The sequence below is a fragment of the Marmota flaviventris genome, chromosome 18 (genome assembly GCF_047511675.1).
Source record: "Marmota flaviventris isolate mMarFla1 chromosome 18, mMarFla1.hap1, whole genome shotgun sequence".
Lineage (NCBI taxonomy): Eukaryota > Metazoa > Chordata > Mammalia > Rodentia > Sciuridae > Marmota > Marmota flaviventris.
This window is the reverse complement of record NC_092515.1, coordinates 31,582,999-31,602,890: the sequence shown is the minus strand read 5'-3', so window position 1 is coordinate 31,602,890 and position 19,892 is coordinate 31,582,999. Positions and strand designations below refer to the sequence as shown.

General features: G+C 33.9%; 1 protein-coding gene across 11 annotated transcripts in view; it reads right to left on the bottom strand.

Annotated features, from left to right (window-relative positions):
* The window catches only part of Cyld (CYLD lysine 63 deubiquitinase), a 65,194-nt gene that overhangs the window by 42,303 nt on the left and 2,999 nt on the right, over positions 1-19,892 (bottom strand). For 6 of the 11 annotated variants that reach the window (XM_027938955.2, XM_027938954.2, XM_071604864.1 and 3 more), the window contains 3 exons: positions 15,528-16,180; positions 13,779-14,081; positions 11,448-11,553 (listed from right to left, as the gene is read on the bottom strand). In XM_027938955.2, the coding sequence (XP_027794756.1) occupies positions 11,448-11,553; positions 13,779-14,081; positions 15,528-16,031 (913 nt within the window). In that variant the 5' untranslated portion in view covers positions 16,032-16,180. Of the gene's footprint in view, positions 1-11,447; positions 11,554-13,778; positions 14,082-15,527; positions 16,181-19,892 lie in introns of those variants that run through there. The other 5 variants (XM_071604867.1, XM_071604865.1, XM_071604866.1 and 2 more) reach the window with 3 other exon arrangements.

The window sequence follows — 19,892 nt, the reverse complement described above, 5'->3', positions numbered from 1 at the left end:
TATCTTAGCAGATAAAGTTGGTTAGAAAAAAAAGTTTTGAAAAGACGACTCATAAAGTGCAAAGACATGCAAATGTTGAATGACACAGAAATTGATTAAGTGGATATACTATATAGTATAATATAAAAAATAAACAGCACCACACTCTAACCCCCACAACTGGAACAGACGTCTCAGGCTGAGCTCAAAAATCAGAAATGTCTAATTTATGGGTGGCATCAATTTACATGCTTCATCACAACCCTAAAAACCTGAACATAATGTCAAATTAGATGTGCTATAGTGTTTAACCATCTGAAACAGCAATGAAGAGAGAAACAGTTTTACAGCAGGTTTAAGATGCCTGCATCTTTTAGTCAAAGGTATCCAGAGCCATCAGTAACAGGCAACTGCCTGGGAAGAATCCCTCCCTAATCTCACCAGCTGTTCAACTGCTCCAAAAGAGCCTTTCTTAGATGCTGATAATATTAATCTTGTCCCACAAATGAAGGTAATTGGGCAAAAAAAAAAAAGAAACTAAGGAACTAAAAGGAGACACTGTGACTCTTTTTCCCCCTCAAGAAAAGAGTGTTAATGATGATATGAAACAGACAAGACGACTCATTCAGATAAACTAAATTAATTTTCACTTAAACAACTTAAGTTTTTAAAGTCTATTTGCAAGCTTTATTTTGTTTGCAAATAAGTGTAATTTATGTATTATGTTATAAAAGCTGGTATCATTCTTAATTATCTCCTATTCAAGGTTTATGAATATCAGGCTTTAAAAGAAAGGGAAATGCGCTCTTCTCCTCTAGTCACTGCTCGGAGCCAGCGACGATGCCAATGACAACTAGGGCTAGAGGATCACAGTCAGCCTGACAGTGACTCCCAAGAGAGCACCAAGCTAATTTTTTTTTAAAATTTTAATTCTACACTAATATTTAAATAAAATATAAATTTTTAAGATAAGTACTAGTAAAATAATTTCTTGTCAATCCATTCACAGAAAAATAGAAATGGTAGTTTTTTTCTTTTCAAATGCTACCACAGACCCCAAGATAATTTAGGTATCAAACCAAATTAAGAATGGAAAAAATACTCAGGAAGAAATAAAGAAGTGGAGTAAGAAAAAAAGCACTTCAAATCTTTAGACTATATTACTCAACCTTAAAGAATAATGAAATTATGGCATTTACTATTAAATGGATGGAACTGGAGAATATTATGCTAAGGAAAATAAGCCAATCCCAAAGAACCAAAGGCCAAATGTTTTCTCTGATATGCAGATGCTAATTCACAGTAAGGGGTGGGGGGAGAAGAGATGTATTCTGGACCAGATAGAGGGGAGGGGTATGAGGGTAGGAACGATAATAGAGTGAATTGGACATTATTGCCCTATGTGCGTATATAATTACACGATCTGTATAACTCTACATCATGTACAACCAGATGAATGAGATGTTATACTTTATGTATGATGTGTCAGATGCATTTCACTGCCATGTATAACGAATTAGAACAAATTAAAAAATATTTTAAAATCCTTATTTTACAGCAGACTGAGAAAAACAATCAACTAATTATATGTAAACCTACTTCATAGGGTATCTCTTTCTTTCTTTAATGATAATATTAAACTAAATATTTCCTCAGTCTCCTAAATTACTCAATTATATTCTGAGGTAAAATGCAAAATTCAAAGAAATGCAATTAAAGTAGGTAAAAAGGACAGCCACACTCAATCTAAAATGCCATAAGGTTGTGAGCTTTCATAAGTACCCTTTGGACATTTCCTACCACCATCCCCACACACACCACAAAGAACTAGAAAGGAACTCTTGAACATACTTGATTTGGTTAGTAAAGTGAAATTTAATTATATGATCCTAGAAAAATATTAGTCAGAATTATTTGCCTTGAAAAAATATATTTAAAAAATGAAAGAAAAAAAAAGGGATTCCCCTCAGCCATCAAGCAAGTTAGCATTATAAACTTAGTATAGCTCCCAGAATATTTTTAGGACATGATATCTCAACCTAGCTCTACTAACATTTTGGACCAGATAATTCATTATCTGTTGTGTGCGCTGCCCTGAGTATTTAGGATATTTAGCAGCATCTCTACTCATGAGATATGAGTGCTATCATCCCATGATTTGACAATCAAAAATGATTCCAGGCATTGTCAGATGTCCCTGCAGGCAAAAATCATCCCAGTAAGACGTTCTGATTTAGACCTAAAAGGACCTTCTTCTTAAAAAGGTTTTCTATTAATGCGAAAGCAAGAAGGAAAACAAAAAACCTCAAAAATTCAATATGCAGTGAAAATAATGCAATATTTCAAATAATAAAAATCTGATCATAAACATCAACATACCTCCCCCAAAGAAATCCTTCCTTTTTCTTGAATCAATGTCTCCATATTCTAAAATGGACAGTATGTAGAAATGACTGCTATGACAGAATGAGTTCCTATTAGACCATTTCTCCTATAGATAATAGACATAAATACCAACCACATATAAAAACAACTATTTTCAGGCACTGTTGAGTGAAAAAAATAGCAGGCAGATTACGAGAAGAATCAAAATTTAGAAGTAAGGATCAGCACAGATATAATCCAAAATTGTTCAACCTATAAAATAAAGGGAAACTGTACCTTGTTCTCCGAAGAAAAAAATCACAATGACTACCAACCCATAGATGATTCAATGCTAGAATTAGCAAGCCAAGGACCTTAAAGAAGCAAGTGTAACTAAACTCAGGGTGTAAGAAAAAGTGTGCTCACAATAAAGGAGAAAAAAGAAAATCTCTGATCCAAGAAATAAAAATTACTTAAACAATCAAAATAAAACCAAATAGAAAATGTTTAAAGCACTTTGGAAAACTTAAAAATGTAGTACATAAAAAATAATAATTCCCTGGATGATGCTACAGGGTTTGGATAAGGTCTGAGTGTGTTCCCCAGGGGTTCATGAGCTGGAAATTGGTCCCCAGTATGGCAGTGAAGGGTGGTGGAATCTTTAAAAGAGAGATGAAGCCCAGTGGAAGCAATTAGGCCATTGGGGGCATCACCCTTGAAAGATATTAATAATAGTTTCATGAAGTGAGTTCTCACCAGAACAAGCGGTTGGTTATAAGAAGAGAAAGACTGGCCCTCTTTGTTCTCTGACTTCCTATCTCATCCTGTGATTTCTCCCTTTCCCTCTCCAACCACTCAAAACATATCATCTGCTGTGAGGCCCTCTCCAATGGCCAAACCAAGTTGGCCACCCAATCTTGGACTTCCAGTCTCCAAAATTGTGAGTTAAATAAATCTATTTTCTTCATAAAACACCCAGTCTCAGGTATTGTTATAGCAACAGATGAGTTACTGATCACAATGAAGGATAATCAGTAAAATCAAAGACGGAGCAACAGAAATTATCTGAATAAAGAGAAAAAGTTTGAGAAAAATTATCACAACCTCAAGGACTTGAGGGACAACATAAAAAATTCTAATATGTTTCTAACTGAAGTCATAAAATGAGAGAAGATTAATGGAACAGAAAGTATATTTGATGCCATAATGGCTAAAATTTTTTCATTTTTCTGAAAGAGATAAACTTACAAATTCAAGAAGTTTATCAAATTAAAAGCAAGACAGACATGAAGAAAAATATAGGCATATCTCATAATAAAGTTGCTGTAAACATAGTACAAACAGAAAATCTTCAACACACACAAAGAAAAACAAGTAGACTGGTGGTTGCTTAGGACTAAAAAGGACAAAGGGTTAGGAGAATGGTGACTAAAAACACTTTTTAAAAAAATAAGGTGATGAAAATGTTTTAAAATCTAAAATTAACTGTATTAGCCAGGTGTGGTAGCTTGCACCTGTAATCCCAGCAGCTCGGAAGGCTGAGGCAGGAGGATCATGAGTTCAGAGCCAGCCTCAGCAACTTAGCGAGGCCCTAAGCAACTCAGTGAGACCTTGTCTCTAAAGAAAATATAAAAATGGCTGGGGATATGGCTCAGTGGTTAAGCACCCCTGGGTTCAATCCCTGGTACTCAAAACAACTAGTTGTATTAGTGATTTCACATATCTGTAGATTGAAATATACTAAATTGTATACTAAATGAACCTATTTTAGATACATGAATTAGTTCTCAATAAAGCCATCTTTTTAAAAAAATTAATTGTATTTCTATGCATTAGTAAAAACACTATTTAAAATGTCTTACTTTATTTTCCAATCCTTTTTATTGATGTTTTTAAAAAATAAATGACAGCAGAATGCATTATAATTCTTATTACATATATACAGCACAATTTTTCATATCTCTGGTTGTATATACAGTCTGTTGACACCAATTCGTGACTTCATACATGTACTTTGGATAATGACATCTATTACAGTCCACCATCCTTGTTAACCCCCTGCCCCATCCCTTAACCTCTCACCCCTCTGCCCCATCTAGAGTTCGTCTATTCTTCCTGTGCTCCCCCTCCTTACCCCACTATGAATCAGAAAACATTCTGCATTTATTTTGGGGGAATTGGCTAATTCACTTAGCAGTATCTTCTCCAACAAAAATACACAGAATGGAGTTAACAGCAGATTAATCATGAGAAATGTATTTAAACCCATAACATTGGAAAGAATCTAAAATGAAACACTGAGAGAAAACAATTTTATAAAGAAAATGAGAGCATCATTGAGCTGGGACAATTCAAGAGGCTTAACACATGTATTATTTGAGTTCCTGAGGCATGGAGGTGGGATGGAAGAATATGTGAAAAAATAATGGACCTAAAGTTCCTAAATTTGATGAAATTGATAAACTCACACATTTAAGAAAGTGAAACAAACTTGAGAAGCTACCTAAAGAAATAGAAGTCTGTAATGATTCATGAATGAGAATAAGTGTTTTCTTCTGTATGCATCTTTACTGCAAAAGCATCTTTCCAAAGGTGTACAGTAGGTGGGGAAGACAGCAGTATGACTAGTAGCTTTCTCCACTCTGTTGCTAAGACACTTAGCACTATTCTGAGCCTGAGTAACAAGGTCATTACCTTGCATTACTCTCTGTCCTTGCTTGATACTTCTTTTAATCATATAAAATTGTTAAATTGAACCATTTTAGTACCCAAACATTCTTACTTTTTATCATTATCTTTTGTATGTATTTGTCAATATTTAAAGAAAAAAATGGTTCATGGCATTAAGCTAAATGAAATAAGCCAGATTCAGAAAGTCAAGGATCACATATTTTTCTAATATATATGGATGCTAGAGACAAAAAAGGTAGGGGTGAGTGGGAGATTGGGGAGTACAGGAAGGGCATGTACTTGAAAGTAAAACTGACCAAAGTATGTTAAATGCATATATAAATATGTCCCAATGAATCCCACCATTATGTATACTATAATGCGCTAATAAAAAAGTTAAAACAAAAAGAATAAATGTTTTTACTTTATGATGTATCGAAATGCTTAAAAAGCCCGCCTAAAGAAAACTGTAATTTTACTAAAATAAAATTAAATAAATAAAAAGATATATAATGCTCATATATCAGAGGTTTTAAGGTGATAAAAATGTCAATTTTCCTCAAATTGTTCTATAGATTAATTTAAATTCCAAACAAAATCATAACAGAACTCTCTTGTAATATTTGAGCAGTTGATAGTTAAATTTATGATGAATAGCCAAGTCCAAAAAGAGCCAAGACACTCATTTAAAAAAAGAAAGAGGGGGAAAAAAAACAGGAAAGGTACTCTCCCAAGTGTCAAGATCTCTTCTAAAGCTATGATGATGAGGCCAGAAGGCTTAATGTAGGGAAAGAAGAGCCCGAGAGAGAGCCATACATACGTAAGTGGAAAACCACGCAGCAAGCATGGCAGGCCAAATTGGGCACCTGACCCTGTGTCTCCTTGCCCACACAAATCAAACCTAGGTGGAACGCAGAATTAAAAGTGAAAAGCCAACCCATCAAACTTTTATAAGACAATGTAGAATGGGAAAATTCAGAATGGAAGAAGAGGGGACTAACTTTACTAACATAAATATATAAAATAAAGCATCACTGAAAACAATGTGGTATTGATGTGCTGGTAAGCAATTTATATAATGAAAGTGGCAGCTCAAACTAGTAGAGAAGACAGGCTTTTTAATAAATGATTTGGGGACAACTGGGTACTTATCTGGAAGAGAAAAACAAAAATTAGATCCATATTTCATGTCACACACTACATAAAATAAAGATGGGTCAAAGATGCATATGTAAAAAATAAAACCACAAGAGTATTAGAAGAAAATATACGGAAATTCCTTTAGAACCAGAATTTAAAACACAATTGATAAACCCAACTGCATAAAAACTTTTTTTAAATCTTGCATGGCAAAAAACACCAAAACAAAATATGCCAGATTCAAAGAATAAACATTGTATGATTCCACTTATATAAGGTACCTAGAATAGAAATATTGAGAAATTCAGAGGTAGAGATTAGAAGTTAACATAGGCTGAGGGGAGGGAGGAATGGGAGTTGTTTTTTAAAGGACAAAGAGTTTCTGTTTGGGAGGATTAAAGTCTGGATGTAGAGAGTGATGATGGTTGTGCAACTTTATAAGTGTACTTAAAGCATCAATGAATCCTACGCTTAAACATGGTTAAAATAGTAAATCTTGTTACGCAAAAAAACAAATAAGGTTAACTAGATAAACAGATTTTTTTAAAAAGACAAATGACACATAGGATGGAGGAATGGAACATTTAGACCTCATATCTCAAAAGCGAACCACCCTAACAAAAAGAAACCAATGAGAAAAAAAGACCAATGCCCAATATAAAAATTGACAACAGATATGAATGAACAATTAAAGAGAATTACAAATTGCCCTTCATTATATGAAAAGATGTCCAACATCACTCAGATATGTAACTTAAAACTATATAGGAATATATTTTTCACCTATCGAACTGCAAAAATGTTAACAATCATACTCCCATAGAAAAGCTATAAGTTACCCTTGTATTTATATCCTGGCATAAATATAAATTTTTATATCCATTACTGAAAACAATATCTACAATAATACAAAAACAGGCACCCTTTCATCATAAACAAACATATGGGAATCTATATGCCAGCACATGTGGAAACACATACGTCCAAAGTGGCTGAAGCATTGTTTACAATAGTATAAAGTTAAAAACACTTCACAATATCCATCAATAGGAAACTGATTAAATCAATTATGGAATTATTTTTCCACACAATAGAAAACATATTCTAAAAAATAAGAAGAACCTCTCTATTCAGATATACAAAGAGCTCTAAAATATGAAATTAGAATAAAGCATACTAGTACCTAATACCTAGGATGCTTTTATATTAAAATAGAATGAGAAATAAGAAAATATATGTATGTGTGTGTATGTATATGTGTGTGTATGTATGTATATGTGTGTGTGTGTGTGTGTACACACACACACACACACACACACAGACACATACATAAAGAAACAGTACCTGTGGGATGCAAGGGATGAGGGAGAGGGCAATTGGGATTAAAGAGATAAAAAAGGAAACAAGATAATTTACTGTGCTTTTTAAAACTTGAGATATGTGAATGTATTTCTCATTAAAATTGTTTCAATAACTTGATAGGGAATTGTAATCAACGAACTACATTTTAAAATCACCTTGAGATACCATTACTCAGCTATCAAGACTGGCAAAATTTTTAATCAGTACCAAGTGTGGAAGAAAATGTGGAAATAACCCAAAATCCAAACATTAATATTATAATGGTTCACTATATTGTGGGATCTCCTCCCAATGAAATATAATTTGAAACAGTGACAGTGAATGAACTATCAATACCCTCACCACAGAAAGTAATCTCAAAATACAATTTAAGTAAATTATGCAAATAATTGTAGATATGATTCTATTTATATTAAGTTCAAAAACAAGCATGAAACAATGTATTATTTTGGCATAGAGATATGATAAAACTGTAAAGGAATCTAGGAAGTGGTTAACAAAACAATTATCTAAACAGCAGTTACCCCAGGGGCATACTGTTAGTATGAGAGAAAGATACATGTGTACTTCTTGACATACATATAAGTCCTCTTTCTTAACCTGGATGCCAAGTTACAGAAATGTTCATTATTTATTATTGATACATGTTTTACATACCCTTTTGCAAATAAATTCCACAAAATGTTTTTCAAATATAAAAAAATAGCACTATACCCATCCTTACAAAAGAATTAAAGAAGTGTTCTTATGATATTAATAGAAACATTCAACTCAAATTATTTAATAGGTATGTTTTCTATTCAAAACAAAATCCTAATTTCAAAAACATATAATCTGAAACAGTGACAGTGAATGAACTATCAATACCCCTAACACCCCCACAAACACACACACACACACACACACACACACACACACTCCTGCTCCTTCCTGCTGTCCTTCCCACCTCAGTATATGGCCTCTATAGCCTTCTAGGTGCTGGGTCCAAACCTTGGAATCATCTTGAATTCATGTCAATTTCCCTCACACCCCCCACCCAAAGCATCCACAGATCTTGTTAGCTCTCTTCAAACTACATCCAAAATCCACGCAGTTCTCACCCACTTTATCAGACGTCAGACTACAGCAGCCCATGCCACCACCATCTCGCAGGTGAATAACTGCATAAGTCTCCTTCTGGGTTCCCCTGTGTCTGTCTTCCACATAGTCCATTCTTAAGATGGGACCCCAGAGTGGTCATTTAAAAATGTAAATTAGACAAAGTATCCTTTGCTAAAAACCCACATATGGCTTTCATCTCCCCAAGGGTACAGGCCAAGACTCCATCCCACAGCCCACTGCCCACCTGTCCAGCTCTCACTCTCTGCTGTCAGTCTCTCCCTCACAAAGTCGGCTGCAATCACAAGGAACTCTTTGTTATAGCTCAAATTGCCCAGGCTAGCTGTGGCCATGGCCCTACCCCTTGGAATCCACCTGCATGCTCATTCCCCAATTTCTTTTTCTTTTTTTCTTTCTTTCTTTCTTTCTCTCTTTCTTTCTTTTTTAGTGTGTGTGTGTGTGTGCGCGCGCGCACACACACACACCAGGGATTGAATCCAGGGGCACTTAACCACTGAGCCACATCGCCAGTCCATTTTATTTTGAGACAGGGTTTTGATAAGTTGCTTAGGGCCTCAATAAGTTTCTGGAACTGGGTTTGAGCTTGCAATCCTCCTGCCTCGGCCTCCTGAATTAAAGATATATGAATGTGCGCACCATGATTGGCACTCCAATTTCTTTCATATCAAGAATTCAAATGTCACATTAGAGAGGTCCACTGGGACCATTCTGTATGAAACAGAAGAATCCCATTCCCAACCCATTCCTCCCCTAACCTTGTTATAATTCTTCGGCCTCACCACCACCTAATTGACCTATATTTTACTTATTTATTGTCTGTCTCCACTTGCTAGAATGAAAGCTCCCTGTGAGAAGAATTTTTGCTTCCTACTACACATCCAACATCCAAAAGAAGCCTAAGCAAGGGCTTCATAATAACTGAATGAATGATCTTTTATAGTACTGCTTTTTAAACAATAAGCATTCGTTATATAAAAAGGATTTCAATTCATAAAACGTAACTTATCATGCTATTAATAGGCATGAAAAAGTGAATTCAATATTACTAAGTAAAATATAAAGCACATGTGTGCTTTCCTCTGAATATAAACCATGGTTTCCAAAGGGAAACAAATAAATAGCAAGGAATCTAATTTGCAAGAAATAAAGAGCTAATTTTAAAGAAATCAAGAAAAGCAAAGTATGCCATGTCAGACTTTTCCCAAGCAAAATCAAAACAAAGCTATCATCCGACTCTCATACTCCAATGAAATTAATGTACTCTTGCGATAAAGCTAAAGTAGAAAGTATTTTCTAACTTTGTAAAACAAGCACTTATGACTTGCACACCAACAGGAAAACAGGAAGAGCACACCATATAGGCTAGAAGAAAATTTAAGTTTCATCTAGTATTAGCTTTTCATTTTTACAAAACAAGAAACTGAGGACCTAAAATGACCTGTAGGAAACAACAAAAAAAAAATGTTCAGTGTCAAAATTAATAATAATAGAAAAATACTACAAGAAAAAAAATTTAGTTTGCCAGCTCAGTTGTGATCCTTACTACAGTAAAAATCCCACTCTTATAGAATTAGAGACACTGAGTCTCCATGGAAAAAGTATGAGAGACTGAGAAGTATGGTTTTCTAAGCAGGTCTTCACATCAAAAGAATACACAGAGAATTGGGGTTGGGGAAGTGCTGAAAAGAACACTGCTTGAAGGGAGGGGAGGGGGCAGGGAGTAGGAAAGATAGTAGAATGAATCAGTCCTTATTACCCTATGAGCATGTATGATCACATGACCGTGTAACTCCATCATGTACCCCCAGACGAATGAGAAGTTACACTCCATTTATGCATGATGTGCTAAAATGCGCTCTACTGTCATGTGTAACTAATTAGAACAAATTTTAAAATATATTAAAAAAGAAAAGAGCATTGCTTGATAATCAGTCAGGCCTGGATTTGAATTCTGGCTCTAGCATTTACTTTGATCTTAGACATTCTTAGTCATACTTGAGCTCCAGGTTTGGGGGGATCTTTTTAATCAGCAAAATGGGGATCATTAAGACCTACCTTATAAGTTGTCAAGAATTTAAGAGTATATAGGTCATCTAATTCAGAGTGGCACATGCCTGTCTATAGTCTATCTGCAGTCTTTCAGACATTTAATTCATAGTGGTAGAATGCTCAATAAAACATCACCACCTCTGATTGTCTGTTAGTTTTTCTGCACTAGCCCATCACTGGGAATTCTACGAACAAGAATGGATGGTACTATTAATGTTGCTTCACTAGGAATCTTTCAATTACCTGACCCCTGCCATTAGCTGCTACTGTGTCTGAGACAAAATAAAGGTTCTTAGGACTTTTTTTTTAAAGATGAAAAGTTGAGAAATTTGTTTCTGACTACAATCATGAAGTATGATATGATACCACATCAAAACTAGAAAGGATCTTCAGCAAGAATCTTCTCCACATTATATTAGACGAGATGAGATAACCAATTTCTGCTTAAAGGCTTCCAATTTAAACTAACATCTTACTCCAACACATTATAGTTTATTGTGTTTCCTGAATCTTCTAATTATCAGAAAGGGATTTTTCCTCCAGAAGATAAAAAAGTAAAAAATAATATATAAATGTCACCCCACACTCACATACTTCTGGAAATAAATTTTTTTATTGTTTTCATTAGGGGGTAAGAAAGGAGATTCTATAGTATAAAAGTAAAATTCAAAACATGCATCTTGAAGTGTATATTTAAGTTCTCATAACAAAATACATGTTAGAAACTCTAGCTTGTAAATGTATTAAACATCAAGACAACATACCTGGGATGATATCATTGATGTGCAAAAGAATCGTACTTTCCACACTTGCAAAACTACAAAGCTGTACTCCATCAAATTTTCCATCCCAGTTGCCAATAGGGTTATCCTAGAAATTACACAAATAATATAAAATATGAAAGTCTATTTTCCATAAAAGAATCCTCCAAAATATCTTACTTTGGTAAATTTAACTATTGGCTTCAAAGAAAATATACATATATATTAGAAATAATTGCCTTAGTACTAAGGCTTTTTTGTTTGGGAAAATAAGAACCAATAACAAGTAAGTTATAGTAAACACAGAGATGAACAAATAATTGAAAGTGTTTTTTCATACTTTGCTGGACAATAAATACAAGTCTGTGGAATAACACCCATCTGGGGTTTTAAAAGATAGTGTTTCCATAGAAAAAAATAATTAATAAAACATTATTTCACCAGAAACCTATCCCTATAATTCCCTGAGCACCAAATCAGTTTGAACTACTGTCTGCTTTTCTGTATGCAGAAAGTCTATTTTTAATTGTTCTTCTGTCATATATGGGTCTGCAAAATTTTCTCCAAAATGAATATTTTTCTATTTAATATTATACATCAAAATAGCACCAACTACTAGAGCACTATTCATGAAGCTACACTGATAGATTGGCCAGACAATTGCCCTGAGCACCAATGTGTACAGTGTGCTAAAATGACCCTGGAAATAGAAATATTAAAGAAAGTTGTATTGGCCATAACCTTCCTCTCAAGGAACCAACACCTGAACAAGCTAACTGGGGGATGGACAGAAGCAACAGGAAGAGTGGCAGGACATACCTCTAGGCAGCCTGCCCTGGGTAAGCCAGATGATCTATAGATACCATCTAAGGAGGGCAAGGCCTAAGTGACTTTTGCCAAGTTTGGGGCCTAGGCCAAACAACCTGAAGCCTAACACCAGTGACTAGTGGTCTCTTCCTCCACCTTTCCTCCACTCAGTCTACCATTTCTTCTCTAAAATACTGAATTAAAATTTAAGGACTATGGTTGAAAGAAGTTATTGATAGTTAGCTATCTTGAGAAACCCACAAGTTTTACATTGGTTCTAACTTCACATAGTTAAGAGTTCAGCAAATGTTTATTTAGTACTAACTAATGAATATCAAAGAGCATTTCCTAGAATTTCCAAGCACAAGATAAATAGACACTCATGCTAGAACATTCACATTCTACCATCCTATTCAGATCATACCTGAACAGATACAGATTACTAAAAACATCCAAATGACTACTAAAAACAGTCCCATCGTGAGTACAGAGTCTATTACTCACATCCTCTCCTAATTCATCCTCAGGTTTTGTAATCCTGCATGAATCTCATTCTTTGTACCTAACAAAAATTTGCCCATATTTCCCATCTATGATAAAAATGTTCCCAGCCTTTCTATTCTCATTCTCTTTATGCCACAGGTATAATTCAACTTGCCACACTGGAATGTATCATTATTAACAATTATGATTATAAGGTAACATTCAAACGAGTGATACAAACAAAAGGACAAATATTATATGATTCCACTTCTGTGCAGTACCTAAAACAAGTAAATTCGTGGAAAAAGAAAGAAGAGCAGTTAACAGGTGGTAAGGAGAGTGTAGACAATTGATTTAATAGGTATAGAGTTTCAGTTTGGAATGGTAATAAAGTTCTGGAAGTGAATAAGATGGTATAATGAGGATACACTTATTGCCAATAAACTGTACATTTAAAGGCAGTTAAAAAGATAAATTATTTGTCACACATTTTGCCACAATAAAAAAAATTAATGAGTGATTTCCTATGAGAGTACTCCAATTGTCTTCTCCTCTAAAGAAGCATGGCCTTTTTCCTACTCAGGTATTTCCTATAAACCATTATTTTTATATTACCATAAAAATCAGACTAGCCAATAAAATTTGTAAAATACTACAAAAAGAAAACATATATTTCAAAAAAAAAAACTTTTCAAAATACATCACATAATGTATTTGGTGTTGGGTGGGGGAGTCAGGGTTTTTTGCTATTGTTGTTTTAGGTTTCTTTTGTCTTTTTGTCTACTGTATAGCTATAATAAGGCAAATTCAAAAATTAAGAATACTATTCAAGTTTTTGCAAATCAGAAAAAGAGTAAATGTAATTCTATATTCAGATTCCTGTCTTTTTTCAATGTTTCTTTACCTAAGATGAATTCAAATGTGTCTTTTACAGTAAACCAAATTAGTACATTTTAAACATTTAAAGTGTTCAATTTGTACCAAAATTAATCATAAAACTAATACATATGTTCATAATGGTAATATAATGCAAAATTTTCTTACCATGTCCACACCAACAAAATATCCTAAGCTCTCTTTTCCTGGCAAAACATCACAGAATATAACTGTTCCGGATTCTATAGTTTCTCCAACCTTCAAAGAAACTCTGGAGTTTATTTCCAAAGGGGGAAGTTCAACCTGCATGGTGTCCACAGGGCCTGCATAATCACTTTCCAGTCCATTATCATCATCTTCTATGATTTCTAGCTTGTCCAGCGCCACAAACACACCACAGTCTTCATCACACTGAAAAAGCTGTTTCCCTTGATACACCCCATCAGTGAAACCTTGACCACGACCTTCTTCCTAGTTTTTAAGAGAGAGATTATTTTTAAGATAGATAGTTAAATATAGAAAGATAATCTACAGGAAAAAAGATCTACCCTAGGGATTTCAGAGATATTTGGAAAAATTCTAAATGACACAGATAATAAGAAATATAAATTAACTAACTGTGGCTATTGGACTTAGGATGTTTAAAACGTAAGCAGCTACATCTGACGCTGAAATAAAATTACCTGATGATTACAAATCATAATTGGATTGGGAAAAAAGCTAGAATGGAGTCTACATTGTGATTCAAACATTAGTTTTGTCATAAAAAGAAATTTTGACCTTATTAGCAACATTAGTTTATTTATTGATCACTCACCATATGATAGCCACTGTGCTAAGTCCTATATCAATACATAACAAAGACACTGCAAATTATGTACATTATATAGATGAGGAAGCAGATTTAGAGAAGTTATCTAGATTGACTAAGTAAGCAACCTGGAAATCCAGGTAGTATATGGCTTAACTGGCATTCAGATTCCTGTTTCACTACTTAAAAAATTAAATCAAGAAGCAAATAGGGCAAAATGTGAATGCATTTATACTGTCATGTATAAATAACTAGAACAAATTAAAAAATTTAAAAAGAAGCAAATAAGGCATGAAATTTTATTCACAAGAATATCAAAATGACATTGATATTTAAGTTCTTGAAAATTAAGTTTGAAAACATTCACAGAGTCATTAGGTTTCTGTCCAATAAAAATAAATTCCAAAATAATTCTCACAGTTATTATCAGGGACAACTATAAGCAAGTTTAAATTGCTGCAACTTATTAAAAAATCTTATATCTAAATTGTCATTATTTAGTAGCACACATTAAGAAGAACTGAGAAACCTGTAGATGATAATGTCACAAGATAATTAACATGCTTTAAAATGATTAATTACAATTGAAGTTAATTTTAATATAAATAATGTTAAAATCTCAAAGATATAGAAAGTCTATAATTATGATCATATTGTCATATACAGTTTCCAAGTTTCCAAGCATCATCTACATTATCTCAATTCATCATTAAAAATTAATCCTGGGGCTGGGGGCATAGCTCCATGGTAGAGCACTTGCCTTGCATACATGAGATCCTAGGTTAAATTCCCAGCACCACAAGAACAAAAAAATAAAGTAATCCAGTGAATATTAAAATCAGAGAACACTGGGCTGGGGTTGTGGCTCAGAGGTATAGCGCTCGCCTACGATGCATGAGGCACCAGGTTCGATCCTCAGCACCACAAAAAAATAAAATAAAGATATTGTGTCCACCTATAACTAAAAAATAAATATTTTTTTAAAAAATCAGAGAACACTTCTAGGAAAACTTACTTTGTGCTTAAAGGAGTAAAAACATATATATGCATACAAATACATACAGACACACAAACATACACATGCAGCCCACTAAAATCAAACTTACCAGCAATTCTACTCCAAAGAATATGCCTGACACTGTCCTCTCTGCTAGCAAGGGTCCTCTGAAGCGCACGACTCCTGGGAACTTCTCTTCCCCAGACCTCAGCTGTACTTTCACAGGGCAGCCCACGTCCACCTGGAGGCCTTTACTCAGCCGGCTTCTGTTTTTAAACAGGCTGAGCCTTTCCTCACAGTTGGTAATTGCCAACAGTAACTCTGTGAATTTTTCGTTTATTTCTACAACATCCTTTTCATCAACAAAGAGAACTGCATGAGGTTGCTCTAGAATTTTTAATCCAATCTGATTTTTCTTGGCTTTTGCAGAAGGAACCCTTGAGTGCCCCACAGAGCGGTCTTGGATATACTGTCCTATGCTCCCCTTTGGTACTTTAAGGAGCTTCTGTGTCTGTTTGTCTGTGACACTGCATTCTTGGAGAAGCAAATAAAAAATCCGCTCTTCCCAGTAGGGCGAAGTAACTTTTTCTTGGCTCCATAAGCCTGAACTCATTGTGATAGTAACTTCAGAACATGAACTCAAAAAAATGAACCACTAGTAAGTTTGTCATAAAATCGCAAAAGATAAATTCACTGGCAGTCCCAAAGTATGTGTTTAGCAATTTGGTGTCCATGCTGTAAAAAGACAGCAAATCAAAATGCCTAGTGAACAAGCAAAATAAATAGATTTCATTCTCCAGGAATTAAAATGAATTTAAACTAATTAAAATCAAAGGCTTTAAAGTCTCATCTGACTAAGTAAACACACACACACACACACACACACACAAATGAACAATCTCCAAAAACAGCTAAAAGACATATATACTGGTATCTACTATAGCTGCATATTTAAGGAAATATAATTGTAAAGTACCTTCAAAAATAATTCAATAATGATTATTTCCAAGGCTCTAAAATTTATAAAATCAAATTCTAGCCAAAATTTTAAAGGTTAGCCTCTTATACGTATTCTGAATTTTTACACTTTAAAAGGTAACATTTTTAATGGATTCTGCCTAACTTAAAAGGATAAGCTGCCTTTTTGAGCAAAACACACAATAAATAAATAAATAAATAAATAAATAAATGGCTCTCATTTCTGAATACACAGTTTAAATTAAAAGTTATACATTCTAGTACTGACCATCTTTTATCAATAAAAATATATCACATTCTGAAACTTCAACCACAATTCTCTTATGTGCATGCTCTATTTTGATAATGGAACATTTTACCTCTGACTCAATTTCATTTCCTTAATCTTGTACATTTTGTTCTTAGACAAGCAAATGCTAATCATTTTAATCATAGTCATCATTTTATTTCTCACAGTCCCAAATAACAGATATTATAGTTTTATTATATTAAAACTATCTTAAAAATAAATTCTGTAGCATCAAAATTTGTACTATATAACAAAGAGATAAAATTGCACTATAATGATATTGAATTGCAGATGTGTCTATCAAATATGAAGTGTTTTTTGCCACAATCATACAAGGATTTCTTCTTTGACTTCAAATTTTCATTTAAAATTTTACAAAGATAACCATCTTTCACAATTAAAAAGACTCCTTCTCAAATCTACTTTAACTAATGGTTAAAAACTACATAATTTCATTAATTCAAACTGAGGACTGTATTTCCTTATTTGAATTATTTTGCTGAAAACAACAGTTCCTATTCTCTGTCACATAAATAATGTGGCTATTTGGTTTCTAAATACAGTACTTATTTCATCCTCCTTTGAGATGGAGGTGTCTATTTCCATTATTCTGGCTAACAGCAGCAATTGATAGCACTATTGAATTTCTCCATTTTATTCTTGCAATTAAAAAATAAATGCTCCTAAAACTAAAGAACCAATTTAAGTTTAATCATTTCACAGTGAAACAATCTATATACAGAGTAACATTTCTTTTAGAAAGCATTGTTAAGTAATGCAGTACTTCATCCTGGTGAAGTTTTTGCACGTCTGTCCCCCTCTAAGTCAAAATGAGACTTGCAGGTTATCCAGGACAAGTAAAAGGCTAGTGCCCCGTCACATCAAAATTACTGTGGCACTTGTACAACAAAAAGTGAAGACAGAAGCAAAGGTGGCATCAAGTGGTTCTCCTCTTTTTTTCTTCTTCTTTTGTAATGTACTTGCTTTAATTCCACTTGAGGGCACTGTCTACTTCAGCAGGAATGGAATCAATTTACATCTGCCACTTATATAAGATACCTGTGGACACCTCACTATTGGCACCGCATAAACAAAATCCCTTAAAGGGCTGCCCAAGCAGCTATCCATCCCCTTTATTTGTCTCTATGCCTTTAGAGTACCAAAATGAAGTGTTGGCTTGTTTTCACTAAATTGCTTTTAAAATGTCAGCACTTTTCAACAAGGAAATTGGTGTTTTTTTTCTTGACCAGTGAATCGTCATTAGAAATATAAATTATTGTGTGTGACTCTCAATATGGAAGGCTGTTTGTTACTTTGTTAAAAGGCTCTACATCAACATCATACTTCTGTGCCCACTTGCTCGCTTTCTATAGATCTATAGTTCTCTCTTGGAATCCAGCCATTTTCTGTGGTTTCCTGTAGTACACATTTGACTCCTTTTACAGCCTTGTTGCTTTCCAACTTACTGCTTCTCATCAGTTCTGAGAAGCCAGATGATGAGATATGTCTGTATGTTAAAAAAAAAAAAAAAAAAAAAAAGCACCAAAAACAAAAAGAATACACAAATTCTGAAAGGATCTTTAGGAGTAAAATGCACAGGTTTTATTGCAAAGATATTATTTTGATTGCTCTTAGAAGGTTAAAGTAGTCAAAAAGCACCTCCAAAGTAGTGAGCTGTTGTTCTGGTTCTTTTAAAAATGTATTTAAGGGGCTGGGGATGTGGCTCAAGCGGTAGCGCGCTTGCCTGGCATGCGTGAGGCCTGGGTTCGATCCTCAGCACCACATACAAACAAAGATGTTGTGTCTGTCAAAAACTAAAAAAAAATAAATAAATATTTTTTAAAAATGTATTTAAATTGTGTGTGGGGGGGGGGAGGGGGTGTTACATTTTTTTAAAAGATAAGTCAATTCTATTTTCAAAAGAAATACTTTTTTAATTTCTAAAAATGGTTACCTTCAAATATTAAAATCAGAAACTTCCTCTGATCTTTTCACTTATATGCCAATAACTCCAATTAATTTGAGTCTCTTAGCTTAAAAAAATTCATGTCACAATTTAAAATAAAAACCATCCGTGCCAAAAAAAATCAAAGCAAAATAAATTATTATATGTAATGAATGAGAACACTATATTTTAAATCAATTTGATTATAAAATTGATATTTGCAAATCATTTAAGAGCGTCCCCAATAAAAATTGACATGACTACTCAGTTTATTAAAAAGTTGAGGGCAAAAGTAGTTTTCAAGTACCATTTTTTAAAGCAAACTACACAAGAAGTGGTAACTTTTTTGCTAACTTGCAATAGCACAAGTGGGTATGAACTTAGACTAAATAACAGCATAGCAGACAATTAGAAGAGTCAAAGCAAAAGTTATAAAATATTCAAAACACATTATCCAAAAATAAAAAGCATGTGCCTTTCCTCTTTTAGAAAAAATACATTAAGAAAAGGTTTGAAACTATAGTATTAAAAAATTGATTATCATTATTGCAAATGACAGAGAAAGTTGAATGGGAAAGCTTATTAAGGCTCTGGCCTAAAGGTATACATAATGATCATTGATATTCTCAAAATACTACATAAGTATTACAACAAGGGCTGGTATGTGGCTCAAGCAGTAGCGTGCTCGCCTGGCATGCGTGAGGCCCGGGTTCGATCCTCAGCACCACATACAAACAAAGATGTTGTGTCCGCCGAAAAACTAAAAAATAAATATTAAAAAATTTCTCTCTCTCTCTCTCCTCTATCTCTCTCTCTTAAAAAAAAAAAAGCATTACAACAGAAATATGCCAATACATATTCCCTCCTACTGTAGTAACGAATACAATGCCAACATTCTTTCACTAGGCTATGCACAATAGTTAAATAAAGTTTAAGAACGCCAAGCAATAAACCTTGCCTGAATCAAGGGAAAGATTTAAATCACACTTGTAAATGAGATTTTGTCATTCAAGAAGGTTAGCTTGTGGGTTTAGTATTTTGATGCACACCGTACTGTATTAGACACTGACAAATACAGAAGATTTGAGATAGGATGACTGCCTTCAATAAGTCATATCATTTTATTCAGCTTCTGCCTTTAAGTAAAGGTCACAGAAGCACTAAGGCAACACAGAGCAAAAACACAGCCAAACTCAAAATTGGGGATGGGGTAGGGAAGTGAAGGGGCAGTGCAATTTTCATTTGTGTGCTCTTGTTTAATA